Raw genomic sequence first — 12,177 nt, forward strand, 5'->3', positions numbered from 1 at the left:
TAAGTAATGACTTCTTTATTTAATTGTATCACAAATTGAAGCTAGACAAGAGCAATTCATGCAATAGTATAGTTTCATAATCAATTTAAGTTTTTTCAAAATTAGGTAGGTCCCCATGTGTAGCATGGCTTTGCGACTAGTTTTAACAAATAAATTCATATTATAATATCTCTACATCAAAGCTAATTATTATTATTTTTATAGTGTTAGGGTCATATTTTTTATGTATTGGTTTATCTTTTGACAAAATACATTTTACTTGTAATTGGGTAGATCTAAGTTGGGTTTAATGTTTAAGAAGTGTATTGTTCAACATAACAAGTGGTATCATTAAAGACATGAAGATTGATCCAAGAAACAAGTGAAGAAAACTGATTCAGTGGAGTTTGACTCTAGTCTCGAAACTAGCATTTATCGAGGTTTAATGAAGAAGCTCAACACACACAAGCTCGATCTATCAAGACTTACTATTTCAGAAATCTCAAATCTGAAATTCAACCCATGATGACTTGGATTGTTAGGGTTTCTCCCTCTACAACCCTAGACCATATAGAAGGCTTATTTTAAAGTCATCAAAGACATAGAGACTCAATTAGAGAACTCATACACTCTGTGAGAAGCTACTGTGTATTGTCCTTAGAGTTTTGTAACCAAGTACTTCCAGATCTTCAACGCGCTTTGAAGTGAAGATCTTTGTAGCCAAGACCTTTGTAGCCAACAATAATCAATCAGTTTGACGCTAGTCTTGAAACTAGCATTTATCAAGGTTTAATGAAGAAGCTTGACACACATAAGCTCGATCTATCAAGACTTATGATTTCAGAAATCTCAAATATGAAATTCAACCCATGATGACTAGGATTGCTAGGGTTTCTCTCATTACAACCCTAGACCATATAGAAGGCTTATTTTAAAGTCATCAAAGACACAAAGACTCAATTAGAGAACTCATACACTCTGTGAGAAGCTACTGTGTATTGTCCTTAAAGTTTTGTAACCAAGTGCTTCTAGATCTTCAACATGCTTTAAAGTGAAGATCTTTGTAGCCAACAATAATCAATCAGTTGCTTGGAGTTAATCACGTATTGGGATCTATGCAAAGGAAGAAGTCTTTTACAAGAACAAGTCCAATTGTGGATTGGAGTAAAGGTTCAACTGTAGGTTGGTATTTTGGGATAGTCCAGGGTAGTGGTAAGATTCCTTGTACTTGTAACCGCTTGTTCTTGTTTAGTGGATTCTTGGAAGTGGTGGCCTGAAATTCATTCGGTGGATTTTTTGTCTTGTGAGAGGTTTTCTCCATTCGTCAACAAATTATATGTCATTTAATTTCCGTTCAATTAGTTTATTTGGTGATTTTTTAGTGCTTCTATGATTTTCGTGTAATTTGACCTAATTAATCAACTTTGGTAATTGAATTAATTAACTGGGGTCAATTATTTGTAAGTAAAAAAGTGATGTAAGTGGTAGGGTTAGATGAGAACTGTAGGGGCGGTTTTTGGGGCTCAGGCCCAACAGGCGAGCGATTCTGGCCCAAAAGTCCCTCAACAATGAATTTGTAGAGAGTAGGTAACAGAACTAGGTCTTGACAGCGTGAACGTAGTTACGAACAAGCCATGCAACCAGTTGGACGTGGGGATATTCCTCTAAGCTTTTGGGATAACAGTCCGTGGGGCTGTATCTTCTGCTTTTTTTCTCCAACTCCTTTCTCTTTTTCTCTGTTTTTCTTCCTCTTGCTTGCGATACCCTGATCATGGGGATTTTCTTCTCTTATATAGCATCCTTTCTACGATAATGACCCTACACTTGTTAATCATCTGGGCCTCTACTTGAGTGCCTGTCCCATAGGACATCCTCCTTCTTTTCTGTGAGTTGCACTGGCCAAGATAATCCTGTTCTCCTGTCCTTTCCACATTAATGCGGTTGGAAAAGTTGCTCCTTGGCATTTAATGCGGCAGTTGTGGTTGCCCCCCCCCCCCCCGAACGTCATGCACTCTTCCTTGATACTGGATGACCTTTCGCCAGGTAAAGGGAGTGAATCAGACTCTCATTTGGTGCGTCCGAGGAGGTACTCCTCCTCGGACGCCCCTAAGCAAGCCCGACCCAACATGATTGGGCTGGGGGGTCTTCCGCCCGTGTCTTCGCTTGTTATTGTGGTTGGGCCTAGTACAGGTACTATGACCCAACGTTGACTGGCGAACTTTACCCCCACAAGAACCAATAAGAATTTGCTACCTCAATAGTAAAAGTTTTTTAAAAAAAGTTTATGGTTATAGCATTACACTTAAAAGAATCAGCAATATTGGGGGGGGGGGGCGGTAAAGTGTAATTTTAATAATAAAAAAATTGTAAATCAACACTTGTGCATATTCTAATATTTTTTTTAAAACATTTTTGGGGGTGCCACTAAATCAATATCTTCCTTCTACCCTACACACACACACACACACACACACACACACACACATATATATATATATATATATTTATAATATGAACAATGCTACCTCTTATTTAATGTCTCTGTTATGCAAATCATCATCGAATAAATATATGATAATGGTAAGAAGTGTTACAAATGAGATCATGAAAAAAATGATAAAACTAATTAGCCATTATCATTATAGAGTAGTAGTCTATGGTTTTACGCATCTAAAGAAGTGGAGTATATAGAGTTTACTTAAGATATATGTAATGATTCACATTATAAAAAATAAAAAAAAAGTAGGGATAATAACACTCCTCTCCCTTGAGGTTTGGGGAAATTGCACTCAACCCCAAACTTGAAGAGAAAAAACACTTTCCCCCTTGACATCCGATTGACCAAATTTTGTTAAATTAATATTAAATATGTTATGTACTAAAATTTCCTTTGTTTAAGAGCGAGTTTCAAGAATTATCCCCCATTTCAAAATTAAAATTTGTTAGGTTCTAAATTGTTAAGTTTTTAGACCCTTTAACACAATATGTTTAACCTAATATTAAGCCAAGTTGATTAACAAGTATTCAAGTCTAGGTTAAACTATTGTGAGCAAAACAGATATAATGCGGAAAGTAAAGAACACAAAGAACTGATGACCTAGGAAAACCAAATCGGTAAAAAACCTGGGGAGGATTTAACCTGGCTATCCTCAAAGTAAAAACAGATCGAAAGAATTGAAGTTTTACAAAAGGACTTAGACCACTAACATCCTAATGCTACCTCGTGTAGAAAACTTACCACGACGACCATGTGACAGCTTCGAGTCCACGGACTACTTTTTTCCTTGGATCTGCAACAAACACAAGTTCTCCTACTTGTGACTTTGGGACTCCACTTAAAGGTTTTGTTGTTCCTTGAATGTTCTTTAAGTAACAACTGAAACAACCATCAAGTTCTTGATGTGAATCTTGATCCTAATAGTTCTATGTGTGTGTTTGAACGTACAAACTTTTCAGATCTCACAAAAGACTCAACACACAACTCAACAAAGACTTCTAAAATGTGGCTAGGATTTTTCCTTTTATACTAGGAGTGAACCACTTAACCCTACATGTCATATGGGCTTGGGCTACGTTTGAGATCTTTTGCAGAATTTGCTGTGCTACGATTTTCGATCGATTGAGCCTTGCAGTTTTACACAGTAAATTCCTGCAAACAACTCGATTCAAACATATACTTAAACAAGCTTTGAGCAAGCCTAAACTTAGACTCATTATTTTGATCATGGTTTGCCAACATATACAAAATGAAGTTCTAATACATTTAGTTCCTAAAGTTTTGGAACCTAACAATCTCCCCCTTTGGCAATCCGTGACAAAACACATTACAGGAAATAAAATGCTCAAAGTAAAAACAACCCAATTACACAATGTTGCCCAAAATAAAATTCAAACTAACTACTACCTATCAGTTGCAAGTGTAGACAACAGCTTCGAATGAATCAACTTGTAAATTCCTGAAACACTAAACAAACCATAAACGTATGTGTGGAAAATACAAGTAAACCAAAATAAATTTCTTGTTTTCACAAAACATAAAATAAAAGACATATACCATGAATAACCTCATATTAAAAATCATAACCAATATATCATAGTTTGTGAAACAAGAACATAGAAAACACAAAAACATGAAAGAAAAATACAAAGCATGTCTCCCCCTAACATGTACAATCACAAAGCATCAAAACATGTCTCCCCCTAAATACAATCTACACCAAAAAAAAAAAAAAAAAAAAAAATCTATATCTCCCTCTATCCTGTGTACTCCTCATTTTTGTAACGTATTGCCCAAGGGCAATCATAACTGATCCGAGGGTGGAGTCGGTGGAGATGCACCTTTAGTAGCTGCTAAATCTGCTCGTAAGGCCACAACCTCATTAAGAAAATCCAACAAAAGTTGTCCATGTGCTGCTTGAACTGTGAGACACGTCTCTAGCAAGGTATGCACAGAAGAGGATGTAGATGTAGATGACGGAGGATCCACACTAGCAGTGGGGTCAACAAACTCCTCAGCCGTAGGATCGCCAGTAGGAGGATCTCTAGATGCATCACCTGTAGAAGACTCGACTCTAGGGCGTTTAGAGCAGCTTTTAACTGAGTAGCCCTTTGCCTAAGAAAGGTGGCACCGATAGGAGCGATGATATGTATAGGCTCAGAAGCAGGAAAGTCCTCTAAACCTAAATCTAAAAGAATCCTATGAATAAAAATAGGGAAAAACAAATCATGAGACTTAGCACTACTCCTATGAACCTCTACAAGAGAACGAATGAAAAGAGTAGGAAAACTCATTAGAGCATCAGTGATGAGAGCGTACAAAAACGCACATCTCTCAATGGGAATAGTATGTATATGAGAAATAGGCCAAATACTATGACACGAAATCCTAAAAAACAAATAATTGAGCCTAGTAAGCTCATGTGTGGTAATCCTAGGATCAATACCCCAACTAATGGTAGCATCAATGAGAAGTGACATAATGTCATTGATGGGAGGGAAATTTGTGTAAGGATACACAGGTTGCTGTACCAAAGGTACATTGAGACTTAAGAGCTGTAGCCACTACCTCACGGGTAATGATAAACTCTTCACCCCTTATCCAAGTCACATAGTGAATATTAGAGTCATCGGAGTGAATAGAGAGGTTTGAATAAAACTCTCTACCCAACGCAGTCGGAGGAGGATGCTTTACATCCAGAAGAGGTAACCAACCTCGACTCTCAAAATTCCTACGGATTTCAGGATTTACCTCATCTAAAATGACTTTTCTCTCAGCCCAAATAGACCTAAAAATGTTCAACTTCTCATAGGCATCATTATTAGACTTGAACTGAAATCTAGTCCTATCAAAATCAGAAGTGGAGGAGGAGGTAGTGTTTTTCTTTGCTCTAGTTTTTCTAACCATGGATCAAAGAATAGGAAGGAAAACGAAACCAAAAAAAAAAAAAAAAAAAAAAAAAAAAAAAAACCTTAAAAAACCAAGAGCAGATTGCATTAGAAAAGGTTAGAGCACAATATGTAAAAAAAAAAAAATGACAAACTATATGATGCATGTAATGAATGCACATATGATGCATGTAATGAATGCACATATGATGCATGCTCTAATGCATTAAAAATTGTTCAATTTTACCAAATTTACTAACAATTGACTTGAACATAAGAGTTTTAACCAAAAACCCCAAATTTTGAAAAACCCACTTTTCAAAACCAAATCAAATTATCAATTAAACATTATACTAGTTAGAAAACATCATATAATGGCTTAATCAATCAATTTTACAAGTCAATTTCAACAATTTAAGCTTAATTGAACAAAAACCCCAATTTTGAGAAATTTCAAGCCCTAGAATTTCCAATTCTTCTCAAATCACAAAATTGATCAAATTAATGCATGGGAATCATGTATATATCATCTAAGAACAAAAACCCAATGATTAATTTTGAACATAAACAACCCAGAAATCCAAAATCACAAAACCCCCTTTGTTCGACATTTTCAAAAAATTTAATGAAAAATGTAAATAAATTGAAAAAGGAAGGGTATTTAGGTCTTACCTACACTTGAGGACAAAAAGCCTTGAAGATTTGTGGAGGAAAACGACAAGAAAGTCTTGGATTGGATCGGTTGAGAGAGAAAAGGACGAAAAGGAAAGAAAATATTTTTGAATGGTTGAAGAGCACGTGATGTAAACCTTTTTATTTTTCCTTCTTTTCGAAACTCGATCAGTCAAGAACCAATCGGGCACTAATCGAACCAGATAGAAAGTATTCTTTAAAACATCTTAAATTTTCAATCAGTCGAAAAATAGCTTCAATCAATCGAAATCTGAATAAAACAGATTCGATTGATCAAGTACCAATCGAGGATTAGTTGAACCAACCTGAGGCCAAGCTTTAAAAAACAAGGGATTTTCGATTGGTCAAAAAACACATTCGATCAATCGAAATTATGGAAAACTGAATTTTTTGAAAAACTACAGAAGATTATGCAGAAACACCTAAAGCCAAGTAATTTCATGAATGAAATGCATGAGAATGAGTTTAAAAGTTTTCCAAAACATTAGTTTTTAACCTAGAACTTCAAAACAAGATTTTCAATCCTTTTTACCCCCAAATTTTCAGTCTATAAACGTGTTTTTAGTATTATTGATATTAATAAAAATTCAGACTTTTGTCTATTTTTTTCTAATGAATTCCAGAACCCTTGTTCCTTGTGGATTCAAGAACTCTTGTGGATTAAAGGAACTCTCATGAATTCGAGGTTATTTTCAGAAGTAAACGTGTTTTGTTTCTTGTTTTCTAAAAGTAGATGTGTTTTGCTTTTTAATGCTTCCACATCTCGCATCAAAATAGCTACCGGAAATGGGTTTGGTTGCTTACGTATTGTTAAATATTTTCTTCACAAACATTGTTGATCCCTAGAAAAGAAATGGTGATCTAGCTATTGAAAATTTTCTTTTAAAAATTCATATATTATATATTTTTTGATTTTTAATTTTTGATTTTTTTTTTCTTTTCTGATTTAATTTTTTAATATAAATGCTGACATTGGATTTTTTAAAAAGCAATGAAAAATTATTATTATTGTTTTAGTTGCCGTATAAGCTACTTGTGTGTCAGCGATGCACAATATTTGTCACGTAGACATTTTTCATTAATGAGTTTATGATAAAGATCAAATTAACTGCGAGTTGAATAGAATATAGACTAAATTGACTCTAAAATGTGTGACTAAATTGACTATAATCCCAAAATCTAGGAACAAAATGGTATCTTCATAACCTGGCTGTGACAATTTCCCTTGTAGATATTGACACTTTTAAATTTTTATGCCTTGGGGGCAATTAACTGCTAAAATATCAGAAGAGAGCGGCTACAAAGAGATGTGTCTGTTTGGAAGGTTATCATGAGAATATAGCCAATCTCATTTTTAAACTATTATTAGTCAAACATTTAGTAGTATATATTATTTAGCTTAATTTGCCTTGGGAAGGTTTCTTTTGCTTGGTTAGTTGTGAGATGTTGAAAAATAATTCTATCATTTAACGCGTTTGTACTTTGTAGTCAGGGCCCCAAAAAAAGAAAAAAAAAAAAGCAAGACTTTAAGAAAAGATTCTAAAAAATGCTACCATATTTTTTGTCCAAGAAGGGTAGAAGACAATCTCAGGAAAAAAAAAAGGGTCGGGGGGGGGGGGGGGGGGGGGGGGGGGGTGCAAAACGCTACCCCAGTTGTAATTTGTAATTAATAGGATACACACTGATCATCGCAAACCAAATCCTGCAAAGTAAATTCTGCTAAAGGTTAAGCCCAAAACCTGCATCAATTTGATGCAAACTACAAGCCTTTTTTTGGCAGTAGAGATAGAGATGGTAAGGCTAAAGGGGTTTAGTACTTCAAACGACAGTTCAATAAGTCTTATATGCAGCCACTAAACTTAGAGAAGAAACATGGTAGTAAATTGTGCAGCTGATCTATCTCCACATCAAACGAGCAACAGTCCAACAGTCTATCAGGCAGATCCAGAAAGCTCAAATTCGGACATCACATGGCTCAATTTTATGCATCATAATGAGAGCAAACTGCAATGCTTAAAAAAAAAAAAAACACTAACAATTCAAATCAATGAACATAGAAGAGACGATGGGTAATTCATAAGTAATTTTTAAACTTTTTCCACCATTAAATTTGTACATAAACATATACATTGGCATATGCAATACATTCCTGGGAAATTTTAATATCAAACTAGCTCATCTCCCATCTCTCAGAGTCTCCCAGAACATGTAAAACACTATAGAGAGAGAGAGAGAGAGAGAGAGAGAAATGGATGCATCCATCAACTTGCATTAATTGAGAAATCTAGCTCACCCCTCACACTAACAACAAATCCAACAACGTCACAAACCCAATAACCCATCTTCTCTCGCCCACCACCATCGAAAACAAAATTGTTTTCTTTTTACCATTTTCAGTAGTCAGAAAATCTCCAAAGATCTAAGGAAAAAAAAAAAAAAAAACCAGAGAGCATGTACTAAAAAAAGAGAAAACAAAGAGGCCGGCATAGTCAGAGCCCCAGAAGAGGGAGACTCTTCAAAAATGGCAGCCACAACAAAGATAAAAGAAACACAAGGTGGCAACCAACACAATAGCCTCAAACACAGACATAATCCTGAAAAGCACGTCGTCCACAAAAGAGAGCTGCAGATTCAACCTCTTCCACTTGAAAGCTGACCCCAAGAACTTCCATCTCCAAGCTGTCTGCATCCTCAGCCTCTTGAAAAAGATCCACCCATTCTTCTTTAACCCCATCTCTCTCTCTCTCTCTATAAATTTTTTTTTCCTTTTCTTTCTTAGTTGGTCTTTGCTTCTGGGTTGGTAGTTTGGTCGTGTCAGACAGGTCAGTTGTATTTAACGCAAGGAGGGAAGGGAACGGAGAAGGTTCGGTTTTCTTAAGGAATAAGGTTCGGTCGGGACCTTTTTGGACTAGGATTTGTAGAGTGGGGGTGTTTTTGGTAATTTCGTAACGGAAGAGTGGACCGTGTAGAAGAAAAGAAGAGAACAATACTAGAATAGTGTTATATTTATTAAGCACATCCGCGTTTTTGTTGATTGGAAAGGAAGGAATTTTCCTATATTCAAAATTCAACAAAAGCCAGTAGGTGTAATTGTTGAGATTCTAGAACAAAAGAATATATTAATCAGAGAACAAAAGAAAATATACGTGAGCACTGAGCTACTAATTCCAGCCTTTCACTATACTTTTCTTGCTTTATTTTGTGCTAGCTGGATAGTAGCGGAAAATTCTTTGTTTTTGTTTTTGGGTCTTCGGCTACTTCCATATGGATGGGAAATCAAAATGGAAGACACTTGACGTAGTATTTTTGACCCACAAGTATAACTTTTAATTTTTGAACACTATAATTTTCTTATTGGAATTTTCTCTATGATTTGAATTTTTTTTTCCATTTTTAAATACATAGAAAAATAGGAGTGAGATGATTATAGGTGTTTGGTTTTGCGATTATTTATATAAACCCAATTAAATTAATGTTTGTTTGGTATCAGCTTATAAACTTAGTTATTAATTTATAGCTTTTATGTAGAATTTTTTAAAACTTTACTTTTTTTTCACTTTTTCAAGCTAAAAGTATTTGTTAGCTATATATATATATATATATATATATATATATAGGAGTTGGATACCAACCCTCTTCTATTTTTATCTAGAAAAAAAAGAAGGTATCATGCATAAAATGAAAGTCAATTGAAAATAATTATTGTTTTTTTAATTAAATGATTGTATGATGTGAGTTGACAATAATTTTTTTTAAATTAAAAGATTGTATGATGTAAGAGATGATTGTGATTTCTTCTAATATTCAACCTTTAAACCAATAAAATGTTTTTTTTAGATAAATATTTTTTTTGTATTCCAAGTCAAGTTCTTTTTTTATAATAGAAATTATCATCAGATTAATTACATTGTAGATATGGTATGACAAAAATCCTAGTCATTGTTGCACCAAATTCATGCCATATTAATCTTGTGGAAAGCAATTGATTTTTTTATTTTTTATTTTTTATTTACCATATGATTACAACCCTCTAATTCTATATTCGTATAATCTTCACACATGGTCTTTCTTTTGGGATTCATGTTCTTTATTATTTATTTAATTCAAAATTATTTGGAAATTCATGTTACTTATTTTGTTATTTTATTTTTTGAGCAAATTGATAAATTAAACATGTTACGGTTGAAACTCGAATCCATTTGTTGGGATCCTTACGACCTTACCTATTGAAGTCACTATGTCACTTACTAAAGTCAACTTCTTGATGACAATTGACAAGGTGCCTTATTACTTATTAGTACTTTCTTAGCATGCTACAACAAACTATTTTACCACCACCAGTTCCAGGCGAGATGGTACCCGGTTTGTAAAGAAACCTTTCACTCGGGGTTCAAGCCCCCGCATTTACCTAGCAAAAAAAAAAAAAAAAAACAAACTATTTTGCTAAAACCAAAAATTAAGAGCTTTAATTTTTTTTTTAAAAACTTTTAGAAATTAACAAGAGCTTTAACTAATCTAATACTAATATAAAAGCAGAGAATTTTTCCCTGTAATTAAGGCTATGCTGCCATGTAAGAAAAAAAATCTATCTAAAAATTTACTACGTATACAATTTAAAAGTTACAAAATACTGCACATTGCACCATTTGAGAGCTTTAGATTTTACTCGTTTATTACTGTGCTGTCCTGTCCATACACGGTTAAATTGAGAGAGAGAGAGAGAGAGAGAGAGAGAGAGAGAGAGAGAGAGAGAGAGAGAGAGAGAGAGAGAGAGAGAGAGAAGATCGATTAGGTGTAAAGGAGAGATAAAAATCTAAGAAATCTTTTTGATTTCTTCTCTTTTGGATTTAAATGATTCAATTTCTTTCTATGTAGAAATGAAGTGGAATCTTCCTTCTCTCCCACTCCAATCTCTATCTCTAATGATCCAGAAAACCCTTTCCTCTTTCTCTTTTCTCTTAATTTAAGTTATGCATTTTTTTCCCCTTGTAGAGTTTCCACATCTTCTTCTTCTTCTTCCTTTGGATTGGGTTTTCGGTTTGGATTTTCTTTTTCTCTTTTTTTTGGGTATGCAATTTTTATTGGATTTTTGTTTCTTGGCATTTTTCTATTTGGTTTCAATTATGGGTTTGTTTTGGTTTGATAGATAGTGTTTTTATCATCTTCATTTTACATTGGTTTTTCCTTTCTATAAATTATTATAATCTTTGAGTGTTTTATATGATAGCCAACAGAATGTTAAGTTGGGGCTGCCACTATTTTAGATTCTGTGGGCATTTTATACTAATAGAGCAGCAAATATTATTTTAGTCTATGTTTCTTTCTTTTTATAATAGAAAATGCTAAAAGTTTACAAGTTTTACTACATATAAGCTTAGAAAGTGGTGTAATAATGAATTATATCTTTATGATTAGTGACATAGTAATTTGTAAACTTGATATAATAAAACTTTTAGTAATGGGATAATTACAGCAAACCCACCTGAGGTTTGGCCCGTTTGCACGTTACCTACCCGTGGTTCAAAACTTATCACTTTGCCCACCTGAAGTTAGTTCTGTTAGCTTTCCGTAACCCACCTCTTCATTTGCCGTTAGAAAAACACATTTTTAGGCTAAAACAAATATAACAAGAATAAAAAAGCTAGGATTTTTCATTCCTCACGAACTTCAATAAGAACAAAGTGGAGGAACAACACACCAATCAAATGACTCAATGAAACTGTTTTTAATCCATAACAATATCAACAATTTCACAACAGGCCAACTATCACAACAGCCACAATCACACCAGTACTTAACCCTTTCTTCAAAGACAACTTTCCTTTTGCTTCACTCATTACAGCCGCTTCTGGTAACGAGCTCGGGTTCGATGGCACCGTTTGAGCCAATGCAGTCACTGGAGATGTATTGGTGAACAAACAAGCAGGCAAAGGACTCGACCCACATAGCCCTTCGTTCCCAGAAAAGCTTCCTTGACCAAAGCACAACGATGGGTTTCATTTTCCTTCATTCTTGCTTCATGGGTTTCATTTTTTTTTTTTTTTTTTTTTTTTTTTTGGTGGTTTTGGTTGTGGGTTCATCTGATTTTTGTGGTTTTGGTTGTGGGTTCATCAGATTTCC

The 12,177-nt window shown here is 34.4% G+C and overlaps 1 protein-coding gene across 1 annotated transcript; it reads right to left on the reverse strand.

The window, feature by feature from the left end:
* Nucleotides 1-8,127: 8,127 nt before the first annotated feature.
* On the reverse strand, nt 8,128-8,993 carry LOC126726521 (uncharacterized). Its single transcript, XM_050431796.1, has one exon. The coding sequence runs from the start codon at nt 8,789-8,791 to the stop codon at nt 8,573-8,575; it is 219 nt and encodes a 72-aa protein (XP_050287753.1). The 5' UTR covers nt 8,792-8,993; the 3' UTR covers nt 8,128-8,572.
* Nucleotides 8,994-12,177: the final 3,184 nt, after the last annotated feature.

The sequence above is a fragment of the Quercus robur genome, chromosome 5 (genome assembly GCF_932294415.1).
Source record: "Quercus robur chromosome 5, dhQueRobu3.1, whole genome shotgun sequence".
In the NCBI taxonomy this organism is placed as follows: domain Eukaryota; kingdom Viridiplantae; phylum Streptophyta; class Magnoliopsida; order Fagales; family Fagaceae; genus Quercus; species Quercus robur.

What these genes read in the sequence shown, in the direction of transcription:
- LOC126726521 (XM_050431796.1), bottom strand. Translation starts at nt 8,791, where the DNA reads ATGGGGTTAAAGAAGAATGGGTGGATCTTTTTCAAGAGGCTGAGGATG.